Source organism: Hemiscyllium ocellatum, chromosome 2 (genome assembly GCF_020745735.1).
Source record: "Hemiscyllium ocellatum isolate sHemOce1 chromosome 2, sHemOce1.pat.X.cur, whole genome shotgun sequence".
Lineage (NCBI taxonomy): Eukaryota > Metazoa > Chordata > Chondrichthyes > Orectolobiformes > Hemiscylliidae > Hemiscyllium > Hemiscyllium ocellatum.
In genome coordinates this window covers 32,605,087-32,632,088 of record NC_083402.1, presented here as the reverse complement: position 1 = coordinate 32,632,088, position 27,002 = coordinate 32,605,087, and the positions used below count along the sequence as shown (strand labels likewise).

Genomic DNA, 27,002 nt, shown 5'->3' with positions numbered 1-27,002 from the left:
GACCAGCTGTGCTTCTCCAGCACCACACTTTTTGATTCTGATCTCCAGCATCTGCAGTCCTCACTTTCTCCCATGATATTCTAGTAGCAAAATCTCTCCACATCTGTCTTAAATGGGCAACCTCTTATATTTAAATTGACCCCTACTTCGACACTATGGGTGGCACAGTGGTTAGCACTGCTGCCTCACAGCACCAGAGACCCAGGTTCAATTCTCGCCTCGGGTAACTGTGTGTGTGGAGCTTGCACATTCTCCCTGTGTCTGCGTGGGTTTCCTCCGGGTCCTTTGGTTTCCTCCCACAGTCCAAAAATTGCCCGTAGTGTTAGGTGAAGGGGTAAATGTAGGGGAATGGGTCTGGGTGGGTTACTCTTCGGAGGGTCGGTGTGGACTTGTAGGGCCGAAGGGCCTGTTTCCACACTACGTAATCTAATCTAATCTAAATGCCACAAGATGCACCTTGTCAATGCCCCTCAGCATCTTACATAGTCCAATCATGTCACTCTCACTCTTCTAAACTCCAGCATTACAAGCTGAGCTTGTTCAGCCTTTCTGCATGAAATGTTAATTGTTAATCAAGTAAACCCCAATGCATATACATCCTTCCTTCAATCAGGAAACCGATTCTGTGCACTTAAAATCCCAAGTGATGTTAGTACTGGACAAGTCGGATCCCAGACTGAAATCTAGTTTGTAGATGATAGTTTGTTTCATTTTTAAAAATAAGAAGATGGTCTTTTACTGAAATAGAAGCACACAATGTTGCAGATTTGTTTTAAACCATAGAACAAAAGTTCATTACACAAAAGGAGATTAAATAAAACAAGCAAAGATATTTACGTCTATTTCAATCTGCAAGATTTCAAAACACAGTAAAAATATAATTGTATCTATCCCAAAACCATCACAATTCTTCTATCCCATTATACAAGAGAGTCCGATTTTGTATCACATCTATAGTTTGACTTAACCTGTTTCTTTCATAACAAAGTCTTCAGAGTTTAGCAGCCTGTTCCCTCATTAGTCACATAACTGATTTGAGACTTCGTAACTGTGAATAATTCCTTCATTCCTCTAACCAAACATATCTGGTCTAGAGATTTCTAACTAAAACCCTTGCACTGTGATAACCTATTTCCTAATGATTCTAAATTAATTCCTTTCCCTGGGAGAAACCATTTCACACACCTAGCTTAAACCAGGACTTCTGCAAAGTGACAAAAAAACTCTCCAAACTAAGGATTTTTCCCTAAGCAAAATAAACAGTTATAACTTTCTGATCCTTTTAAACAAAAATCAAGCTAATGTCCCTCAATATTTATTTTGCCTGTTCATTACCTCCACCCATGCAAACAAATCACTATTTTGTCCCAGGAACACACTCATCCATACTAATTTTTTCAAAAAGGCTCCAGAAATACTGGCAAGTTAATCAAGAAACCCTCTCATACACACAGACCAAAATCCACATGCCACTAGTTCAAAATCCAACTCTGAAATAAATGATATATATATATCACGCTCCTTACATCAAAACACAGTGCTACAGATGTTGTCTCACCAACATACAGTATAACTGAAGAATAACCACCCTACTTTTGTATTCATTTACTCTCAATTAATAATACTATTGTACTTGCTTTCTTAATTACTTGCTGTACCTTTGTATTAAACTTAGTGAGTCATGCACTACATGATCCAGATTCTTCTGTATCTCATATCTCTATAATCTCTATTTAGATAGTAAAATATTCAGATACTTCACTGCTTCTTTTCTTTTTTCTCTGCCAAAATGGTGATTTTCATATTTTTGTGGTCTTATTCCACTCACTTAACCTGCCTATAATCACTGGAGCTTCCTCATTTCCTGTTCACAATTTACTTCTCTCTCATCACCTGAATGTATCTTGTGTGGTAAACCAGGAGTCACATTTCGAAGGATAGCCACTTCAAAACCTGAATAATTGCATAAATTGTTCGGAGATAGTTTTAGGTCTTAACAACATACAAAGAATGTTGACAAATTGCAGAAGTCTAGAGATTTATACTGTTCACATGTGTGAAGAGCAGTATGACAAATATACTTACACCCACTGAGTCATCAGTTTCAGGAGTTTCTGCTGTTCCACTATCATAGCTAGCCAACTGGGCCATTTCTTTTGAGAAAGAAAAACGTTACTCATTAGGGAGAATAACAGTTGTTTGAAGGGGAAAGGCCACTCATTAAAATTAACCAAAAGCAATACATATTATAAAGCATGTTGCTAAAGACTGTAATTTTCCTTGATAGCTTAATGTTATTCTGCAGGTGACCAGAAGTTTTATTTGCCCTATTTTTCTTTTACTAATCTCACTCTTATTCATTCCAATTATAACAAATTCTGTAGTTTGCTATATCTAGATTAATTATGCAATCTACTACAGTTCCATTTAGTGCTTGGCACAGTGACCTGCCTTTTCTCCATGCAGTTTGGGATCGTTTTACCTGATTTCAGTAATTATCTGAGAGCTTTAAATTGTTCGCAACTCGAAGCGATCGCTAGTAACTGATACAATGCTCAAACTGAACAGTGGGTCAATGAAGTAGCTACAATGACTGCTGAGCTTTTTAGCACACATTTGTGAACCAGCCGAGCATCTGTCCTTTATACTCAAACAAACTATTTCTCAAGACCCATGATAGAAAATCTGCTGATAACAACACAAAAATAAAACTTCCTTCGGGAGAACCCATCTGTGTTGCAGTCGCTGGTGTCTAATAGGTTACAAATCTATTTTTTTTATGGTCAACAGGAAGAAAAATTGAATTTATCCGGCACCATCTCCTAGCAGCAGTGTGATCAAGCATGCAGCTTGCAGGAGCAATTGATCTTAAAAGAACAGTAGACAAGTGAATTGGCTAAAGTGTCTTAAAGAATTTAACATACTTCAGATCCCACAATTTGCCATAAGATACGAGAGATGCAGAAACATTTGTTCAATTAGATGGGTTCCAATTAGATGCTCAAATGCCTTTTTAATGACTGTTTTTAATGTGCAACTGCTGCTGCATTTGGGGCTTAATAGAGCAGCAAGGCAAGTAAAAATGAGTGTCACTGATGGTCATACTGTGCCAACTGAACAGGGCAAGAACCAATTAACGTGGAGCAGATGCATGGTACCTGAGCAAGGATAAGGCGGCTTTAAATAACATGTACAGCCTCCTAAATGCATATTCTGCCAGAAAGTGCTTCTGTTATTAGTTATATGCTAATTTATTCATAACTCAATGTGAATAAATAATGCTTTCTTTGCTTTCTTAAACACATTTGCACTTTGTTACATCCACTGCAAAATGAATGCTTTTTGTTTAGCGATATTGTCAAGAAATTATATTTCACAGCAGGTACTGGGTATGGAAGAACATAAGCTTTATTGGGAGAACATCACAAAAACATCCCTAAAATATAACCCTGCTTTAAAATAAATCTTCCAGGGTACAAAATTTCCCAAAGCATAAATTCAAATTATTTTTGACTAACTATTGATTGCTTATTCAATACTTTCAAAAATGATTGTTTAAAATATTTAACATGATGAAAAGCATCAAAATGTACCTGAGCAAACTCTTAATGATCTTTTTACAAGATAATTTTGAATTAGTCACTTTTAAGATTTGTTAGAAGTAAGTCACTTTTAAAATCCATAAAATGCAGGCATCATTGATTATAGAGCAATTATTTCTCATACCTAATTGCCCTTAAAGTAGTGATGGTAAGTTGTCACCTTGAACCACCACAGTTCTTGGTACATAGGTATGCCTGCAATTCTTTCAGAAAGAGAGATTTTGACCCAGTGATAGTGAAGGAACACAGATGCTATGTGGTGTGCAGGTGGTGGCATTTTCATGCATCTGTTGCCATTGTCCTCCTAAGTGATAGAGGTTACAGGTTTGGATGGTGAATCGCTGCAACATACTATATGTAATGCCACTCTGTGTTAGTAGTGAAGAGAGTGAATGTTGTTTTCTATATATGCCAGAAGTATTATATCATTGCTAAACTTTTCTTCTAGTTTTTATTCCATACATGACTAAGCACTTGGTGAAGAAAAATCTAATTTGCAAATAGCACAGTTAAAATGATCACTCACCCTCTAAGGGATCTCTAGTAAGGCCCAACTGACTGATAATATAACGGGGAATATCGGATTTAATGCCTTGTCCTTCTTTAGCATGACCTTCTGCTGCTTCCAACAAGTGATAGAACTCCTCAGGATCAAATTCCTGGAATAATAACATTTACCTCAGTCAGTGCTTTAATTTCTTCTAATACCTTAAATTTATTCCTCTGTGCAAAGTTTACAGGAACAGATTGCAAAAATGTCACTGTGCCTCAAAAACAAACTTTCTAGGTCAATAGATACATTAAATCATAATCTCAAAATATTTCTCTTGCACATCAACTGTTACAATCAGCTAGCTCAAATATATATTGTTCATCCCTGCATAAATAATTTTCAAATGCATCGTATACTCATATGATTAATTGTTTACATGGATTATGGCCTCTATAGTCTTGCTTCTGATTGTGCACATGATCTCGATTTTGTCCATTTGCCAAATGCATATCTTTATTGTGTAAAGAAGCACTTACAAGACATTCCAACAATCGAGCTGGACGAGCAATGATGATCAGTAATTTCCTGACCAATTGATCAATGACTGCTAGTTCATTACTTTCAGAACGCTTGTGAGCCTAGACAGAGAGAAAGGAATAATGAGTACAATATTTTAATAATTTGTGCATAAGAACCATTATTGGAATAAAACTCTTCAAACTACTTTCCAAATGAACCAAATATATGAACAATTTTCAGTACTTAATCCCCCATTTAAAAAATCTCCAAAACAATTTTCCCCACATTAAAGCTAAATTACAACTGTTTGCATTGTCAATCATTCCACTATAAAAATCATTAAAGACCCGAGGCTTGGAAACTTGATTAGCATTCCATTACAACACAATTAATACAATATTTCGCCAACAGTGCTGATGGCATGCTGCATAAGTCAGTTATAAAAGCAAGTAGAATATTTAACCCCTCAAGCCTGTGTCAATACATAATAAAATCATGGTTGATCTGTGACCTAACTCCACTTAGCCCAGCTCCATTTTCAGTAGTATTTGGTCAACTAAAATCGATCAATCTCAGATTTAAATGAACAACTGATCTAGCATCAATTACTCTCTCTCCCTACTTTGGCAGTTCCATGTTACATGGGGTTATCACAATACAGGTTGATCACTCTTTATTGTTCCTTGGATTTGGCGGGTGGTTTTACTGCTGGGTAGCTTTCTTCCCGTTAAGCAGATCCGTGTCTGGGCACAGTAGGAATCTACTGCCCTTCATTTCATGACTGAAGCACCTCTTCTCTGCTGCCATCTAGTTTACTTGCACCATTGACTGGGGTCTTCTAAGCCAACAAATCCTGGAGCACTTGAAACACTCCCACTGCGCCACTTGGGCACCAATTTCACATCAACTCCGATTTGTAAACAAGATTCCCAAACTTCCATCACTGTTCACTTGCAAAAAGATTTCCTAATTTCAGTCCTACAATGCTTAAGCTGTCATCCTCGACTTCCCATTCAGAGGAAATACTTTCTATCTACCCGGTTTGCCAGACTAACATTCTAAATTCTATAATTCCTAACCGTAATCTCATTATTTCACATTAATCACATTACTTCATCTTCAGAGACCAGGCATCAATCTGGTAACTCATGAAAGACCACTTGCTTTCTTCTACATGAGCAGAAATAGAGGAAGAACTAATTAAGAGACTGTGACAGCACTTTATTCAGCAAAAGGAAACTGGGATAGCCATTGAAAATAGTCCTTAATTATTTTAATAACTAGTTGTTGCACGCTAGTGTCTACTGATGTGATTTTTAATGTTAAGCAGTACTGGTAATATTGAAGTATTACAGCTGAGCGATAATTTGTCAATAATCACTGTTGTATTTAAAATCTACAAAGTCTTTACAGCAACATTATGGAGATGATTGTAATAAACATAGGAATGGAGAAAAATATTACAGGCACCAGGACGGCAAAATATATTTTCATTTTCACTGCACCTCCTGGGAAATCAAAACATTTAAAATGAAGATTTCAAGTTTCTGTTTTGGTACTGAAAATAAACATCAAAGTTACAGGGTCTCAAGATGACATTTTTTTGTCTACTTATTATTCTTTGCTCATTTGCTTTGCTGTGCAGGTGCTTAAACGCAGTGTGAAAAGAAAACTAAGGTCACTAGATACACTGCTCTGTCTTTCACCTTATAAAGCACAATTGTTCAAATACTGAGTCATTATAGCTACTGACTTTTAGACATCCCCCTTGTCAATCTTCTTATACTGACAAAGTGGTAGATGAAGATTTAAATTATTTAATCAGAGTCCCTGGAGTCTACCTTTCCCTTTCTTGAAGAAAGCTGACCGCTACACAATAGTTTTGGTATGAAAACATTATTATACTCTGTTGGCCTAATAAGAATGAAGACAGCAACATAATTTAGGTTTCCTTTAAATTATTTGACCAGTGTACATTTTATCCCACTCAATTTACAAAGACAACCCAAAATACATTTTAGTTTTCATCCATACGAAAAAAAATCAGAAGCCTTGTTGAGCTTTTATATACATCAAAAGGACTGTCAAGAAGATGTGGTTTCCACTCAAATTATGGTAGCATTGGGCATTCTAATTGAAAGATAAGTTGAAACTCTATAAATGGAAGGACTCCACAACCATCAAGATGGCGGGCAGACATAATTCGGGAATTCCTGCTACATTGCCAGAGCCAACAATTTTCATGAAATTGCGCTAAGGGTGAGAGTAGCAAGTGCACACACTGCGCTTATGACCTGGCTGGCTCCACTAGTGAAAGGCATCCCCGAAAACACCTCACCCCTCAATTTTCTCCAACAAACAAGGCCCATCAGAAAACTAGTGTAACATTATCTGGATTTTGGATTCTTTTGAAGGGCAAATTCACCATGTCTTGACCTGTATCCATTCCATGATACTTCAATCGGACTCAGTAAAAATCCACATCACCCTCATCCATTACCATGACCCCTTATACTGTCCATGTCAACTCATGTCCACCCAGCCACTCTGAGTGGGATAAAACGTACGCTGGTCAAATAATTTAAAAGGAAAGCTAAATTATGTTGCTGTATCAAATTGTCCATGTTAACCCCATGCCAACTCATGGCCTTTCCATCTGGTGTACGCTATGTATATAACCAAGGAACCAAATAATAACAATGGCAAATGAGGAAATATTGTGAAAAATACACACCCAATCTTAAATCACCTTTTGAAAAAAACAAAATTGCTGTTCCTTCAATCTTATACAAGTGTCACTGAGATAGACCATTAAAGTGCCCATTACAGGATGTTCTTTCAATTTTGCCAAATTAAACATTGCGACATTGACATATCATCACAGAAAAAATAAATTCTTGCTTTAAGATGTCTGCCAAGCAAAATCAACAAATCAGTTCAGTTACGAAACAGAACTGGGGGGGGGTGAGAGTGGTTAGCAATTACTGGGCTGTGCTATGTGGAAAAGGCAGGGCAGTGGTACTAGGTGAAATGCTTCTCCAGAGGGCCAGCACAGATATAAGATGACAAATGGCCTCCTTACGTGCAGCAAACTATTCTATCACAGTTTCTCTATTAAGTAACATAATGTTAGAGGGAAAAGAATCCACCAGAGCATTCAACACAACAAAGTTTGGTCACAAACACCATCAAGTGTGCAAACTGCTACTCTTTGAGTTGTGAAAGGTATAATATAAATGCAAGCTGTTCTTGGTTGAGGGATGTCTTATACAGATAAACAGTAAACCACTGAACAGCCGAGATGGGCTACTGAGCAAAACAACAATCTCAAAACTTCCTTCTTTAAATCCATTACTCTATGCTGAAAAGAACCCTAGAATAAACTAATCTAAATCAAAGATTCAATTCAGTCTATTTAAGTAAACAAATGTGCAGAATTTAAGAACTCAAATTAGTAATTCTTTTCTATCTGCTTTTTATGATCAGAGATGAATTGATTTGACCTATGAAGACAAATAGCCAAGTCCAGATTAATAAGTTAGTGCTTTCAAAATCGGGATTTGAACACGCCATTTCCGTGGGATGCACAATTTGCTGCTCTCCTTTATTTTCTTGAGCATTCTGCTCTCCACAGCTGGATAAGTATCTTCTGTCATCACTTAATGAGCTAAATGACTGTTCAGTCGTTCAGAAAGCACAAAATGAGCATTATATCAGGTGGATCCCGATTGGTCAGGTTTCTACTGGTGAGGCAATTAGCAGAAAACACAAGTAATCAGCAATTCGACTTAGAGTTCTCTCTGTTCCAAGGAAAATAATCCCATTCTGTCCAGTTTCTCTTCCTAGCTAAATTGCTTCAGCCCTGTGCCCTCTCATGGTGACCAGAGGTGTGCACACTACTCCACTGTGGCCTAACTAACATTAGATGCAGCACTATTGTGTGGTAACCTCTTTGCATTTGTATTCAATACCTTGAGCAATATGCCCATATGCCTTGGGCTTTTGTACCACAGTGGTAGTGTCCCTACCTCTGAGTCAGGATGCCTAGGCTCATCCCATCTGCTCCAGAGGCAATATAATGACATCGTTGAGCAGGGTGATTGGAAAATATCTCTCGTATGCCTTCTTAACCACTTTATCAAACTGCTGCCTTCAAGGAGCTATGGGCATGCACACAAAAGTGCCTCTGATCTTCTGTACCTTCTAGGGCCCTGTCATTCAATGTGTACTCCCTTTTCTTGTTAATCCTCCTAAAATGCATTGTCTTATTCCTTTCAGGATTAAATTCCAATTGCCAATGTTCAGCTCGTCTGACCAGCCTGTTTATATTGCCCTGTAATCTAAGGTTTCCCACCACACCAGTTTACCGCACTGACAATTTTAATTTCCTGTGTGTTTCGGGGTTGTGTGGGTGTGGGTGTGGGTGCGGGTGGGGGGTGGTGATGGTGGTGTGGGATTGCTGATCTTACCTCCTACATTCATGTCTACATCATTAATGTATCCAACAAACAGAAAGGGACCTAGCACTAAACCCTGTGGTATGTTACTGGATACAGGTTTCCTTCACAAAATGATCTCTCAACCATTACCCTCTAATTCCTCTCATTATAGAGCTTACCACTGACCAGAAACTGAACTGGACTAGCCATATACTTACAGTGGCTATAGGAGTAGGTCAGAGGCTGGGAATCCTGCAGCAAGTAACTCTCCTCCCGACTTCTACAAAGTACAAGTCAGGATGATGGAACAATCCCCACTTGTTTGAATGAGTGCAGCCCCCAACAAGCTTGACACCATCCAAGACAAAGCAGCATGCTGGGTTGTTTGTGGGTATGGTTGCATCACACCATCTCCAATGCACAGCTACAGCAATGTGTACTATTTACAAGATACACTGCAGAAATTCACAAAGGCTGAGACAGCACCTTCCAAACACACGACCATTTCCATCTAGAATAGTAATATAGCAGCTGAACACAGGAACCCGCATGTTGGCCTCCCAGTCACTCACCGTCCTGACCTGGAACTAACTCATCTTTTCTTCTCATTTGCTGGGTCAAAATCTTTGAACTCCCTCCCTAAAGGCATTGTGGGTCCACCTACAACAAACAGACTGAAGCAGCTCAAGATGGAGGCTCATCATTGCCTTTTTACAAACAATGAGGATGGACAGTAAATGCTGGCCCAGCCAGAGAAGTCAATATGCCATGAATGAATTAAAAAAAAAAGTCAATTTTGGATTCAATTACCAAATTGCCCTAGATTCCATAGGCTTTTAGCATCTTAAGCAACCTGCCATGTCACAATGGCTCAGCGGTTAGCACTGCTGCCTCATCACGCCAGGGACCAGGTTTCATTCCAGCCCCGGATGACTGTCTGTGTTGAGTTTGCACATTCTTCCAGAGTCTGCATGGGTTTCCTGCGGATGCTCCGGTTTCCTCCCATAAATGAAAGAAGTGCAGGTCAGGTGAATTGGCCATACTAAATTGCCCAGTGTTAGGTGCATTAGTTAGGGGTATGGGTCTGGGTGGGTTACTCTTCAGAGGGTCGGTGTGGCCTTGTTGGACCAAAGGGCCTGTTTCCATACTGTAGGGAATCTAATCTAACCTAAAAAGAACTTATCAAAAGACGTTCATGTAGACTACAGCAACTGCACTGCCCTCATCTGCACAGGTACTCACCACCTCAAAAATGTCAATGCAATTTTTCCTGCATAATGTATCCCTTATGAATCCTGCTCACTATCCTTGGTAAATCCTTGCCTCCCCAAGATGCGATTAATTCTGCCCCTCATAATTGTTTCCAATTTTTTTCTTGCCATTGCTGTTAGGCCCACTATTGTAGAGTCCTGGTTTATCCCTTCCACCCTTATTGAATAATAATTGAACCACATTAGCGGTCTTCCAGTCCTCTGACACCTTTCCTGTAGCCAGAGAGGATTTGAAAATTAATATCAGAGCCCTTGCCGTGTCCTCTCATGCCTTCCACAGCAGTCTTAGCTTTATTTCAGGGGAGCCTGAGGATGTATCCACTTCCAAGCCTGGTGAAACCATAAGTACTCTCTCTGTGCTAATTTGCTCAAGTATATCACAGCCCCTCTCCTTGGTTTCCTGTTCTCACTAAAATAATGAAAAAGAGACAATGGGCAAACCTACTTTCTAAAACCAAATACACAATCCCTGAGAAGTCACAATTCAAAAATCAGCGTTTGTCAAAATGTCAAACAAAAAGAGAAACAACTGGATGCTCGTCCTTAAAAGAAAGAAGATCTTTGCATTTATCTCCCATTGCCCCCGATAAACACAAATCACCCTACAGCCAACTTTACAATGTTGTAAAAGTGGCTTTGTATTACAGCAATATCCATCAAGCAGCAATACGATTGCTGACCAGATAATGTGTTTCTGGTGATACTGCCTGAGGGAGAAACGTCAGCTTTGGCATCAGAAGAACTGCTCTACCAATGAGAAATAGGAACAGGTGTAGGCCATTCAGCCCCTCAAGCCTGTTCTGCCATTCAATAGGATTGTGGCTGATCTGACATTCCTCCCACACTTTCCCTGACTAACCAAGGATCTATCTACTTCAGGCTTAAGTATACAAAGGGACTCTGCCCCTACAGCTCTGTCCAGCAAGGAGTACTAAAGACTCACAAACCTGAGAAGGTTGAAAATCGCACAACACAAAGTTATAGACCAAAAGGTTTATTTGGAAACACTAGCTTTCAGAGCACTGCTCCTTCATCAGGTAGCTGTGGACTCAAGATTGGGATACAGACAGACTCTAACCTCACATCTTTAATGCATTGTCTGAGCGGAGATATCAAGTTTTTTAATATAAAATCTTAAGTTATCTCGAGAATCTGACTTAAAAGAAGTTCTGGGATTTACATATTAATGAACCAAAATCTTCAATTTAGTCTACAAGATGAAAGACAACAGCAATCTTGGTTTGTTGAATATATCATTTCAGTTGCATGACACTATGATCTTTTGCTAAACATTCTGTGCTTATGATCCTGTTTCACAGCTGCCTAATGAAGGAGCAGCATTCCAAAAGTTAGTGCTTCCAAATAAACCCATTGGACTATAACCTGGTGTGTATGATTTTTAACTTTGTCCACCCCAGTCCAACACCAGCACCTCCACGTCATGGCAACCTGAGAAGAAATGCCTTCTCATCTCAGTCTTAAATTATTCTGAGACTATGTCCCCTGGTCCTACTCTCTCCCATGTGGGTAAATCTCCTCTCAGCATTTACCTGGTCAAACCTCTTAAGAATCGTGTACGCTTCAATGAATTCCCCACTCATTCTTCTAAATTCCTATGCGTAGAGTCCCAAGCTGTTTAGACTTTGCTCATAAGTCAATCCCTCCATACCAGAAGATCATCCTAGTGAACCTTCTGTGAACTGCTTCCAATTAAATATATCTTTCCTTAATTAAGGGGACCAAAATTGTTCACAGCACTCCTGATGTGGTCTCACCAGCACCTTGTACAGCTGCAGCAAGTCCTCCCTACTCTTATACTCCAACGCCCTTGAAATAAGGGCCAATATTTCATTAATCTTCCTGATTACCTGCCGCACCTGTGCGCTCACTTTCCGTGTTTCATGTACAAATTCCTCTGGGTTGCAGCTTTCTGCAGCCTTTCTCCATTTAAATAATACTTTTGTTCTCCCTTCCAAAACAGACTGACTCATAGTTTCCCACCTGAAATGATGGCCAAGATCAATTCTGGGATTCCCAACCCCAATAACCAGCCTCTCTGATTTTCACCAGGAATATTTAATGATAGAAGTGCTGGCTTCGGTTGCAAGCCCACATCCTGTACCAAGCTGTATCTATCACTGTCAGAGACATGGCTGGGTTGTCTACTGCATTCCTGGAGCCAGACCAAATTAAACTTATAGTGACAGGAGGTGTGTTTAAAAAAAAATCTAATTCTGATTCTAATTTAAAAAATGAATTAACAGAATCTTACATGGATTCGTGCAGTTTTTGAGCAACGTACCTCTGCAAGGACAAATTCACCCCACAAATGTATATATGTATGTGTGCATGTGTGTGCGCGTGTGTGTATGTCTATACACAGACACACACTCTCATATGCACCCTCTCACAGACTTAGACCCCTTTACAAACACACACACATACACTCTCTCTCAGACACTCACAAGCCCCCATCCCAGAACATACATACACAAACTCACATGCGCGCGCACACACACACATTGTGGGTTTGTGTATGTATGTGTCTGGGGTGGGGGGTTGTGAGTGTGAGAGAGAGTGTGTGTGTGTGTGTGAGTGTAAAGGGTTTTAAGTCTGTGAGAGGGTGCATATGAGAGTGTGTGCGTTTGTAGGGGTGTGTGTGAATGTCTGTGTATAGGAGTGTCTGTGGATCCACGTATGATTCTGTTATTTTATTTTTTAAATTAGAATCAATCTAAACATTATGGCACAGACAGCAGCACACAGGAGGCTAACACCTTCAACACATTATCTAGGCTGACACCAATTGTTACAGTTAACCTAAGAATGTAACTTTTTAAATATGAAAGAAACTACCATGGTCATTCTAACAGATGAGAGACTAAGAAAACAAACAGGGTATTTTTCAATGAATAATTTCAGTTACATCACACTGAAAACTTTTGCTATAAATTCTGTGTCTTATAATTGTGTATTCCACAACCACCTGATGAAGGAGCGGCGCTCCGAAAGCTGGTGCTTCTGATTAAACCTGTTGGACTATAACCTGGTGTTGTGTGATTTTTATCTCTTTACCTTGTTTGCCAGTCTTTCATTCTCATTAACTTCCACTCAACATGAATATTTAAAATCTTCATCAAGATTTGGAAATACATCAGATGCTTTGCCCCATCATATAATTGCAAATTGCTTCCCTCATCAAATGTCCACCCCCATGCAGCGTCTATGAGGTTCTTTTCAACAATTTTCTATGTTAAACGCTCTCCATAAGTTTAAGTTCATGAAAGGTATAAAGATCTATGAAGAGATCGAAAAAGGGGTTTACCAGAACGTTACCAGGCATAAGGGACTTCAATCATGACCTCAGTGTTGATAAATGAAGATTGTCCTGCCAGGGAGCAGAGAAGGTTATTGGGTGACTAATTGCAGGTTTTCAAGAGGATTTTAAGTTTTGATGGAGAAAACAAAAACTGCAGTTTAGTGAATGACAAATAATCAAAAGTCACAAATCACTTGCAGATATGGAGACGGGTGATAGGGTGAGATTTTTTTTCCCTCTCAGGGTACTCAGAATCTGAAATGCTCTCAGTGAAATGAGGGCATAAACTGTTTCTACAAAATTAATTTGAAAAGGGCATCGGACGGAAGCTGGAGGATATGGTTCTTACTGGCTTATAAACATCAGGAATAGAAGCCTAAGCATGACTACTTTTTCAAAAGTCAGCACAGGCACGATTGGCTGAATGGCCTCATTGTATGCTCTAGCTTTCTTTTATTCTGTGTCGTTGTTGGGATGATGGACAACTGTCCAAAGATGAAACAAGTTGACAACGTCAAAAGTATAGCCCTTCGATTCTGTAACATATTGTACCTAATGGGGAGTGAAAAAAGAACTTTAAATTTAAATAAATTTGCAGTTTTCAGCTTCAACCTTATCGCCATTTTGTGGAAGGAATTCTGCCCTCTCCAGCTATTACAATAAAACAGCCCCATGGAGACTGAAGTCTTGCATTTAAGCTTTTGCTAATTGCATACCATTACTATAAAACTGTGGAGATTATTGCATATGTTGCTGTTTACTTCAGCCTTTTAATTGTATGTTTAGTTCTGCAGCAGAGATAACTGAAATGGTGTTGTATAATTACATGATAATTCAAAGTTAACAAAATAATTGACTATTTAAATGGTTAAAAAGACCAGCAGACTGACATTTCTCGATGTCAAGAGCTGGAATTTCTGACATCATTGCTTTAAAGCCTGGAACTCAGTGCTGTGTATTCTATGAGAATATAGCAAGGTATCAACAGTAGTGGTAGTTCATTTTATACTAAGACCCTATCTCTTGCTCTTAATATACGTGTTGTGTCTCAGGCTGCCAACGGGGGTAATGAATTTTGAGCAATTCTGTTAAACTTTGATAAGAAAGTTTATACTTGGTTTGAAACTCAATGGCACTAAAACATAAATGGCTGTTGATGTACAATGTCACTCTGTAGCTATTCTTTGTATCGGCATCATGACAGATGTTGTAACATTCAGTTTAACGTCACCAATACCAATACCACAAACTTTTCAGGTCTTTCTAAGATCAGGGCTCTAAAATTTCATAGTTAGTCTGCATAAACAGTGAACTCGAGAAAGTCTTAATGTACTTAGCCAACTACCAATAACTAAATGCAGAACAATAAAGTTACCTTTCTCTCTCAGTATTTAAGCTACAATGTTAAAGTAACGTTAGATTCAGAGGAAACTGTGGAACACATAATGTACTCTGGTTATTTAGTCCAACTATGCAGAATTAAAATCTACTCACTGGTGTGTATCTACTGAACTTATGGAGCATGTGTTGGATTTTCACAAACAGATAGTCCTAACAGCCACAATGACATCAGGGTCTGAGGAAACTTCCAAAACAGTTAGCTCAAGCTGCTTTACTAGACTCACTGGTACTTTGGAGCCAGATTGTCTGACTATAGCTTTGGATCGAATGATGTTAGAATTTGAATTTGGTGCCAGTTTTTACAACAGAGTGAATTTGGTACCTGTGGTGCAATTGTAGCATTAGACACTCAGGCATTATCAGTTTCTCCTTCCAGATTGTAGAACACAAAATAATATTGAAAAAGGATTCAATATTAAAGCCAATTTGCAGAAATCTGTGTCTTTAGATAAACTGTCCATCACTGAAATATTTTCAAGACAGGTTTGTATTAAATTCCATCTGCTAATAAGCATGGTGACCACAATAAGGGATTTCTAGGGCTTCAATTTCAAAGTGCACTGAAAAGCTTTATTTATATCGGGATTTTACAGTATATGTTCAACATTTTTATTAATTAAAAACCGAGTACTAGATTTAAATCTAGCCACTCCTGCCATTAAACATTGAAACAGAAAATCATTTACTGATCCTAAAGATTTAAACAGAAAAACTGATCCCATGAATACAATTATACAAGAAAGAGATAAACTCCAGAGGAAACAAAACATTTCGACAGTGAATTCAAATCTGGTCTGTCAGCAAGTCGATGGAAGAATAACTCCGATTAGAATGGCTTTGGATCGAGGTTAGCTTGAGGCATTGGCAGGGGAAGGAGGGTTGCAATTACCTCCAATGCTTTTGGTGGATTGAAATGGGTAATTAACAGTGGATTAATAATGCTTGAAGCAAAGGTAAATGTATGACTCGAATTTAGGGCAGTGCTGGATATAACCTGCCACCAATCATTTTCTAGATTCATATACGATTAACATCCACTTGGGAGAGGAATCAAGGCTACGTGATGAATCTAAGAGTTGTTTTTGGCTGGCAGGCAGTGACCATAAGGAATGAGAGATGAAAACTAGGGTGGGAAATAAGTCAAACCTATTAATTTAAAGAACATAAGGCTTAGGTTTGCTGTGAGAAAGGGCAAGGAACAAGTTAGGGTAGAACTATTTACCTAGAGGAGTACCAATTCCAGAATGATGACTAATGGATTATCCAGGTAAATCAGAACCAAAGGCAGGCAGGCAAGACTGTAACAGAACAATGGCCTGCCTTTCAACAGGGGCTGACTTGGGTACAGTTAAGGTACATTCATATGAGAGAAATAGAGCAAGCAAGTGTTGAACTCTCTGGAATATAGAAGAGATAAAACGGAAAGTAAAGTAGACAGGGTGAAAATGACAGATATCCAAGTTAAATAATACCTCTGTGAATCAGACTCATCATAGTAAGTTGGTGGGAGTGTACCTGCTGTCCTTTCTCAGTCTGGCTTCCAATCCAGATGCACAACAATGTAGTTAACTCTTAAATGCTATCTGAAATAGCCAGCAAGCCACTCCAGTGCATAAACAAACTACAGCAAAGAATAAAACCAGATACATTATCCAGCATTAATTTTGGTCTGGAAATGTCCTCACTAAGACCTAACAATTTATGCCAAAATTGGGAAAGCTGTCCTATAGACTAGTCAAGCAAAAGCCTGACATAGCCATACTCATTGAAGTAAAAGCTATAATTAATGTCCTAGACTCCTCCATCACCAAATCTAGATCATTAATAATGTCTAAGTTTGCAGTGGAGCAAAGAACTAGCTAAGCAGTTGAAGAGAAAGAAATTGCAGGCCTATTTGCAAGGCAATACAGAAAGGATCAGGGAGTTAGCTGGCTGAATTGTTCTGCAGAGAGATAGCACAGGTACAATGGGTCCAATAACTTTCTTCTTTGCAATATTGAATCTGTAATGCTATACTGGTAATGCTTAGACAGTTTTGACCAGTGTACTTCAATACAAAATTCATCCAACATTAAGTAACCAAATCTTTTTGCAACCTTCAATGATAATAACATTCTTTTATTTACTCATTTTATTCTAAGCAGGTTAACTTATGATTCAGGTTTTAAATTCCTAACATTCAGCCACATGGGTTTCCACTTCACAAAAAATAAATCAGATTTGTTGTCATCCAATTATCAAAACAAAACCTTAGAAATACCTACTTCCTGCAATAACTTTTCTAATTTTTCCTGCAATTCAAAGAAGTATCTCGAGGTGATATGGCCCTGTCGGGATTTATCCAGGCAATCTCGTGCCAGCTCAATGATCTGGTGATGTGCAAAACTGAGGACTCCATCTGCTAGTGGAAGAACATTATCAGGAGAATAGCTAGTGATAATGTCCTGCAGCCTTTCTTCCATCTGGGCTGTGGCCTAAGGATCAAAACAACTTGGTTAGTGCAAATAAACACCAAATATACTCCAAGTTTTAAAATATTGTGGTCTTATCATATGCAAAATTTCATTATATTGATTTTCAGTTTTATAACATGCAGTAGTGTATACTGGACAAACAGCATTGCTAAACTTTCTTCATGATGAAAGGAAATAACAACTCAAACTAACCACATTGGTTATATGTTTGGGAATAAGTTAATTAATCACTGCATGTACAATTTACAGACCACTGATGATGCTGAACTAAATTTTACTGACACTCATTAGCTTGTGAAGTGCTCCATAAGATCAGCCACTTACGGGCCATATACCAAGCATAATGGATTTTTATACTGCACTATTTTTATTAGATAAGTTATAGATAAGTGTATTAGATAAGCTATAGTTTTGAAATACATGTCACCAAAATATATCCATTTTCTAAACTGTTGAATGAAAATGTAAACACACACATTTCAGAATATGTACAAACAACAGCAAACAGCAACTTTCTTTTTAAGATGGTGACTAAATCCTGGGAAGGACATTCCTTTTACCTTGGGACAGACAGTTTCATTGTGATCTAATGCTAAAATTACAGGAATAAGGTTTCTTAATGTGTTAGGAGTACCCATTTATTGTATTATTATTTTACCATTATTTTGTTCCTGGACATGATAATTTAAAAAGAAAGATGTGAATTATGCTACATAATTCTGAGGCTCCAGACTCATCCCGATGCCTCTATTTTGTTTTTTTACACTGATTTTACTTGTTGTAAACAATTTAGCCTACCCTTTCTTTGCAATATTTTGCCCCTTCAAAAATAGCGTTTTGAATCATTAACTCGGGTATCTTACTTAGCTTCCTACTGTACAATTTGAATAGGGAGCAAGCTTAGTAAATCAGACATTGTTCTGCCAATGAAATGTCCAGATCTGGCAAATAAACCTGGTCAAACCTCTAATGCTTTTGCTGAGCAAAAAAGAAGGTAACTGCTGAGCAAATACACTCAGTAACAATGCAAACTTTTTACAGTTATTGCATGGTACAAAATAAAAGTTCAAAATCTGGACAAATTTCAGCTGCAGAAACTTGTGACCATATCCAGATGCTGATAATTTACTACAGTTTGAAATGCATCATCTGTAAACAATCTTGCCTTTGGAAATCGTTCCTTGTAGACATGGTTCATCATGATAATCTCATTATCACAGCATGCTGGAGAACGTCCAGGGCTATAAAGAAGACAAACATTTTATAAGCGACAGTCACTTTATTTACTTTCAGATGGAATAACTGTTCTTGAAATTCTCCTATAAAAGGGTGGCAATTATGCTATAAACTCAATAAACTGTTCAGCAGCCTTTACTGGTCCAAATAGTAATAAAGCAGATGAAATACCAGTCCTAAATCAGGCCAAACGACAAATGTTCCAAATGAAGCAACAACATTCTTGCAAAACAATCTAGCTAGCGTAAAAGCATCTTTCCAGAGGTTAAAGGTTAAGATGTCATAGCTATACACCCCTTAAAGTACAAACAATTATCTGAAGCCATTTCAAATGTATGCAGGTTTATTTGTCATAATTTAATTGTCCACATAATTTAAACCATTATAACTTGAAAGGTCTATTTGCATGAGTACAGCATTTACACCAAGGAATTGATGTATCCTTCAACAATGCTTCAGCTGTACCTTTGTTCCAAATGCTTTACAATTAATTTTTATTGAATGACATGTAATGGGCTTTTAGCCATGCAACACACCCTGAATCTCTGTTTTAATTATTTGTTAAATTACCAAGATGTGTAGAATTACAGACAACCTCAAGTACAAAAATTAAAATAATCAGAACGAATTTTCCAAAATGGCATTCTAATAGATTTAATATGGTACTTATTCAATAGTTATTAATAGCATACTGAAGATACACCAGGATGTATGTGCATGAAGGCTCACATCAGCCTCAAGTTCAAACACATTCAAAAAGCTCCATCTGTTCTCCAAAAATAGTTTCAATTTTGAAAATATCTGCAGAGGTAGTCTAGTCAAGATCCTAGAGTAGCTTGCTGTGGTGATAAACAAGTAACAATGGATTTGGTATGGGGGCCTAGAGCTCTCTGAACTGATGGGAGACGCAGAAGCTGATGGCTACGTAAGTTCTACTAGAGCCTCACGTTCCATTACGTAAAGGTGGCTTATTCGGGTTGATTCAGCCAATATCAGCCTAACTCACACAGAAGATCACAGCTTTAAAGCACAAAATATTCTCAGAGTAACCGGAGTTTCCATAAACTTTTGTGTGACTTTCTAAATCACTGCACTGGAAACTGACCCGACCGCCAAAACTGGCCAGCTCCTGAAACCTGCCCTTCAAACGCCACACCATCCTGACCTGGAACTACATTGCTGTTCCTTCAATGTCACTGGATCAAAATTCTGACATTCCCTTCCTCTCAGCACTATACCGACACCAGAGATAGTTCAGAGCAGTTCAAGGCAGCAGCTCACCACCACCTTCTCAAGAGTAATTAGGGACAGGCAATAAGTGCTGGCACAGCCAATCATGCCCACATCCCCTGAAATAATATAAAGCAGATAAAGGAGAAATGAAACATGGTATCTCAGTACAAGTAGAGAACAGCTCGGATTGTTGTGGTTCTGTTCGCCGAGCTGGGAATTTGTGTTGCAGACGTTTTGTCCCCTGTCTAGGTGACATCCTCAGTGCTTGGGAACCTCCTGTGAAGCGCTTCTGTGATGTTTCCTCCAACATTTATAGTGATTTGTATCTACCACTTCTGGTTGTCAGTTCCAGCTGTCCGCTGCAGTGGCCAGTATATTGGGTCCAGGTCGATGTGCTTATTGATTGAATTTGTGGATGAATGTCATGCCTCTAGGAATTCCCTGGCTGTTCTCTGTTTGGCTTGTCCTGTAATAGTAGTGTTGTCCCAGTCGAACTCACGTTGCTTGTCATATGACAACCGGAAGCGGCAGAGACAAATCACTATAAATGCCAGAGGGAGCATCACGGAAGCGCTTCACAGGAGGTTCCCATGCACTGAGGATGTCACCCAGACAGGGGACGAAATATCTGCAACACAAATTCCCAGCTCGGCGAACAGAACCACAACAACGAGCACCCGAGCTACAAATCTTCTCACAAACTTTGAACAGCTCTGATTTTTAAAAAATGGGCCTACCACTCCTAAAAATATCACGAGATGTATTTTAGAGCGATATTTTTAAAAATATGGCTGCCCAATCTGTCATGCCTAATTTTGTGTTTGGCAATGTGCAACGGAGTTTGAGCAGAAACCTGGGGCCAGGGGTAGGATTAATACTTATTAAACCAAAAGCAATTCACATCAGAATTACTGATTGCTCTCAATCGTTAATCCAACACAATGAATTAGTGCTCTGCTCTATTGGAGAATGTCCACATAAGAGACAACAAGGAGTTGCACTGAGTGCTAAATTAACTCTGCACTGATCTGAGAGTCCATTTACAGTTATAGTGCCTGGTTCTAAAGGAGCCACTGTTTCTTTATATTAAGGCTCAGGTGATGCACAATTGAGTATCGCATTCGGAGAAAGTGAAATGATCTTGAATAGAATACACTACATAATGCAGACAAAAAACAAAAATGGTGTCAATGATCAAGCAAATTATAGCATGTTGAAGTCAAAATCCAGTGAATATTAATTGCTTAACAGCTGCCAACACAAGAGAAATCTTTCCCGCAAAAGCATTTTTAGTGGCAGGGGACAGAAGACATTTTTGTCCAAGGATTTTCCAGGCCTAATTACAGCTTTGCATAGTCTGGGAGTTTCAGATTGATCTGGAATTTCAGCCAAGATATTTCTAGACAGAGGATCTGAAGCTATCCCAGTAACCTCAGATTCTGTTTCTGACCAATGCATGCCAATTAGAGCAAAGGTGACAACTAAAAAATCCTGAACCTGTTTGAAATCATTAGCATCAGCTGCAGGCTGCTGCAACGTTTTCCATGACTTAAGTTACATGTTCACGACTCAAGGTATTTCCAAACTGCCACTTTCCTTTGAGAAGTTTAAGGCTAAAACATATACTGTATGGCTTCATTATTTTTTAAAATATAAGTTTAAAAGAAGCCCAGTTATGAAGCAAATGATTTGGAGATGAAATGATTCAAAGTGAGTTAGAACTCATTCAGAGCTGCTGTTGCTGTTGTTACTTGTAGCTCCTGGCCGGAAACCTGCTGTAATGGTATACTGTCTTATCTGTCTTGTGGATTCAATTGTATCAACCGAAATTAATGCCCAATCACTTTTAAATTGTAAGTTACAGTCCAGAAAGTTTGGCTTCTTCTTTTTATTCTGCTAGTTCTCGAATTAGAGAACAACTGTACAATATCCAATTTAATCGAGCACCTAATTAAATAACTCCACAGAGACCATATTCCATCACCAAGTCACCCTTTATTTATAAATGGAAAGTCCGTGACACTGAGAGCTGACACTTAGGGAGCAGGATGACTGATCAGAACCTCTGACACTCCTGTTTATATCTGTCACCACAGGACTTCCTGATTGGACTAGATTAAGAGCCCCAATCAGAGAACGCATACTCTATGAGGTCCATCTGGCTGACCTTGTTACAATCACTGCAGCCAGGCTTACTACTTAGTAGGAATAAAAATTCGTACTTTCAGATAGGTCAATCTTTGGTAGTCACTCTTAAATGAGATTTCAATTTTTGTTGCTCTTTTCTTCCCTTTTAACACCCATTGCTGCATTCATTTTTTGAGATTCCCTCAGATTTCTCTAATTTTTTTTATTAAAACTGACCAAAATTAGACACTCGTTTAATCAAATCTGTGGTTAACTACAAGAGAAGTAAGATAAAGCTGTCAAAGACCAATGCAAGTGAGAAATTGTTGAGTTGGTATTAAGAGCATATAAATACAAACAACTCGGTGTGACTTAGTACTGAATAGGACTTTGTTGGGAGTTGGGTATGGGAGATCTTAATCTCCATATAAAAATCTGATTTAGTTTGTATTCCACATTTGACATTTAAATACAGTTTATTGTTTAAACTCTAAATTTCATCCAGAGTTAAGCAGGGAGAGACAAGCTCACTACTTGTGAGCAGTTGAAGATATCTAATCAGGGATATCAGCTTAAACTGTGTTTTCTGTACTTGGAGCTGAGCTAACTCAGATCATACAACTAGAGAAATCTTGGTACAGCTTAGCACTGAGTGCAACATTGAGCAGAATGTTGGGAATTGGATGAAGAAAGGAATTGGGGAAAGGAGGTGCTTTTTAACTAAACTTTTGTCACTCTGTAGGCTGATTCTTTAACAGGCAAAGAGGTTAGCTGTTTGGTCAGTATCTGGTAACTAGTTAAAGTTCATTCTATTCCTAAAGTTTAAAATGGTATAGGAACTGGTGACAAAGTTAACAACCTCTCTCTCCAGTGGTGGCACAGTGACTCAGTGGTTAGCACTGCTGCCTCACAGCTCCAGGGAGCCAGGTTCAATTCCGGCCTTGGGCAACTGTCTGTGTGGAGTTTGCACATTCTCCCTATGTCTGCGTGGGTTTCCTCTGGGTGCTCTGGTTTCCTCTCACAGTCCAAAGATATGCAGGTAAGGTGAACTGGCCATGCTAAATTGCCCATAGTGCATTAATCAGAGGGAAATGGGTCTGGGTGGGTTACTCTTTGGAGGGTCGGTGTGGACTTGTTGGGCCGAAGGGCCTGTTTCCACATTGTAGGTAATCTAATCTAATCTTAATAAAATATATATAAAGATGAAAATAAGTAACATAATAAAATAGTGAATTTGGTAAATAAAACATGCTAGGAATGGCAGGACAGGTAATGTGGCACTGTATTTTATTCATTTGTGGGATGTGGCTTTCACTGCCCATCCCTAATTGCCCTTCAGGCAACATTTTGACATTGATTCCCTTTAGTGTATCCAGCTCTGTGCTCCACGCAATTTTTTTTAAAAAAAATATAACTGAAGCAATTCCATCTCTAATTGTAACATAGAGCAATCCACTTTTCCTCACAATGATTTTTTTTTATTTGGAGATGCCGGTGTTGGACTGGGGTTTACAAAGTTAAAAATCACACAACACCAGGTTATAGTCCAACAGGTTTAATTGGAAGCACTAGCTTTCGGAGCGACGCTCCTTCATCAGGTGTTTGACAATCACCTGATGAAGGATCGTCGCTCCGAAAGCTAGTGTGCTTCCAAGTAAACCTGTTGGACTATAACCTGGTGTTGTGTGATTTTTTAATTTTTTTCATTAATATTGATGAGAAGAAATTTTGGTCTTTAAGCTGATGACTACAAACCTAAGACTCCGGGAGCGCGGTCGCATCGCAGGAGGCCTCCGTTTCTCATCATTGGCGATGGCATCTGTACTGCAGAAATGCTTGGAAAGAAAGTGAAGTTCATCCGGAGTCGGTTGGTATGGCAACTGATGCAGCTTTTCCTGAGATGAACATGACGACTGGAAAAATAACAGAGGCAGAACATTACAGTTCAATGCACAGATTGCCTTTCACTATAAAAGCATGCTGGATCTTAAAAGTGCCAGGAATTCTAGTAGAGACATGGGCAGGATCAATCAGGAGAAGCAACAACAATTGACAGAACATCAAACTATAATAAACTCAAGGAGGCCATTTTTTATTCTGAAGTCATTTATGCTATCCAATTCACTTTCATGAAAGGAGTGGATTAACAAGAATTGGAGTCTAATGATGGTCATGAATCCATTGCTGATTGTCAGAAAAATCCACCTAGTTCACTGATGTCCTTTAGGAAAGGAAACTGCTACACTTGGTCAACATCTGAATCCAGATCCACAACATAGCGGCTGACTTTCAACTGTCTTCTGAGCAAAAGTTAATAAAATATCTTTAAAGATGAAAATAAGTAATGGAATAAATTAATGAATTTGTTAAATAAGCACATTAGGAATGATAGGACAGGGATGGGCAATAAATATTGGCCTAGTCAGTGATACGCTCATCCCATGAATGAATAAAACAAAACTCAATAACTTTTCAGTGAGTCACAGAAAAAGTTAGTTTACTTTTGAATATGCTGTCGAAATGTTACCATAATTATTCATTACACGCTAACTCTGCTCATCATTTAATTACCAACACTCTGCTCAGTCCCAATAAGAATTACTTGACTCTTCAACTGATTCGGCTGAATAAGTATTGGATGCTGGAAATCAGAAACACCAGAAATTGCTGGGAAAACTCAGCAGGTCTGGCAGTATCTGTAGAGAGAAAGCAGAGTTAGTGTTTTGAGTCCGGTGACCTTTCTTCAATTCTGAGAAGTTAACTCTGCTTTCGACACACAGATGCTGCCAGACCTGCTGAGTTTTCCCTGCAATCTGTTTTTGATTCCAACTATCCCAAAAAACTTGAAAACGTTAATCACAGTTCATATACTTTTGATACATATCTTGTCAGCAGTTAATGTCTTTAATCCAGCTTGAACATTGCAAACTTTTCTATGTCTCAGTTTTTATCCTTCATCCAAAATTAATTTCAGGGTGGATTAATTGCATATGTGTTTTAGGAAGAAAAAGAACACAACGATTTCAAAAATAAGCCATTTAATTTACTGCTTGGAGCTGAGAACACACAAACTTACTAAATCTTTTCTCCAATAGATTCCCTGATTTTTTAAGATTGCAAAGAAAGAAAACCTGAATATATGGAAGCAGATCACTGCAGTGGATCATAACATGTGCCATCAAATACTGGAATTCTTGGCACTATTTTAACTTACGTGCAAATAATAGGTTCAACTTTTAGCAAGTTAATGCATAAATTTGTTATTGGTCCCTGCTCACAGGAAATTTCATAGTTCCAGTCCAAGAATAAGACATCATATGGATGAGATAATAAGAAACTTACAGACACAGTGGAGCTTGGAGTATTCGTGCCATATCCAGATGATGGGAGAGAAGCCAAAGACCATCGACGCCCATCACTCCTAAAATAATTTTAGATGTTATTTCAATATCACCACTAATGTCCATTTAAGGTCAACCATCTATCAACAATAACTTGTTTCTTCACTTAACATGACTTGTGTGTATTGCACTTCAGTAGAAGTGGAAAGTCATTTTATAGTGGAAGCTCACACTGATGCTGCATTTACAGCATAAGCTTGTAGTTAAAATACACCAGTGGGAAAGTTAGTAAGACATAGTTCAAAATTAGGAGTGCATTATTTTTTGAATTGGAATTGAACGTAACATTTAAGCAACACAAATGGTGATCATGCAGAATATCTTTGAATTTCAGAGGTACTGGCTTCTTACACAGATCCTTAGGCTCGAGTGGTCTGGCAAGCTTAAAAACATATATAAACCTCCAGAGTCAGATGAAATGTAACCTTCGCTGTTCAGTGAAGCAGGTGAGGAAATAGCCGGGATGCTGGCAATAATGTTCAAATCCTCTCTGGCCATGGGAGAGGTACCAGAGCTAATATGGTATTGTTATTCAAGTAGGGAGCAAGCGATAAACCATGAACTTTACAGGCCATTCAGTCTAACCTCACGGGCGAGAAAATTTTTGGAAATTAATTCTTTCCGTCAGAATTTAACTTTTTTTGAAGCAGTAACCAGGTGTTCAGGTGAGGGCAATACATTTGACATAGTCTACTTAGACTTCAGCAAGGCTTCTGATTAAGTCCCACATGGGAAACTGATAACGGAATTGAGTCATGGGAGCCAATGAAATTTGGCTAATGGATCCAGTATTGGCAGAGGGACAGAAAGCAGAGAATGATGGTTGAGAGATGCTTCTGTGACAAGAAGCCTCTGCCCAATAGGGTTCCACAGGGATTGGTGCTGGGACCCTTGTGTTTTTGGTGCATGTGAACAATTTAAATGTGAACATAGATGGGTTGATAAGTTAGTTTGTGGACGATATGAAAATTAGCAAAAAATGGCAAAGAGTCACTGAGACTTCGAGATGTACTGCACGGAAACAGACCCTTTGGTCCAACTCCTACATGCTGACCAGATATCCCAATCTAATTTGTCCCATTTGCCAGCACCCAGGCAATATCCCTCTAAACCCTTCCTATTCATATGCCCATCCAGATGCCTTTTAGATGTTGCAATTGTACCAGCTTCCAGCACTTCCTCTGGCAGCTCATTCCATACACGTACCACCCTTTGCATGAAAAGATTTGCCCTTAGGTCCCTTTTAAATCTTTCCCCTCTCACCCTAAACTTATGCCCTCTAGTTCTAGACTCCCCCACCCTAAGGAAAAGACCTTGTCTATTTATCCTATCCCTGCTCCTCATAATTTTATAAACCTCTATAAGGTCACTCCTCAGCCTCTGGCGTACCAGGGAAAACAGCCCAACCTGTTTAGCCTATCCCTATAGCTCAAATCCTCCAACCCTGGCAACATCCTTGTCAATCTTTTTTGAACCTTTTCAAGTTT

At 38.7% G+C, this 27,002-nt stretch overlaps 1 protein-coding gene across 2 annotated transcripts in view; it reads right to left on the bottom strand.

Annotated features, from left to right (window-relative positions):
- Window positions 1-27,002, bottom strand: part of LOC132822321 (microtubule-associated serine/threonine-protein kinase 4-like) — a 190,757-nt gene that overhangs the window by 66,668 nt on the left and 97,087 nt on the right. For both annotated transcript variants that reach the window (XM_060835555.1, XM_060835564.1), the window contains exons 4-10: window positions 25,457-25,535; window positions 23,870-24,027; window positions 18,684-18,759; window positions 17,309-17,518; window positions 4,632-4,733; window positions 4,129-4,261; window positions 2,086-2,153 (exon numbers count right to left, since the gene is read on the bottom strand). In XM_060835555.1, coding sequence (XP_060691538.1) covers window positions 2,086-2,153; window positions 4,129-4,261; window positions 4,632-4,733; window positions 17,309-17,518; window positions 18,684-18,759; window positions 23,870-24,027; window positions 25,457-25,535 — 826 coding nt within the window. The remainder of the gene's footprint in view (window positions 1-2,085; window positions 2,154-4,128; window positions 4,262-4,631; window positions 4,734-17,308; window positions 17,519-18,683; window positions 18,760-23,869; window positions 24,028-25,456; window positions 25,536-27,002) is intronic.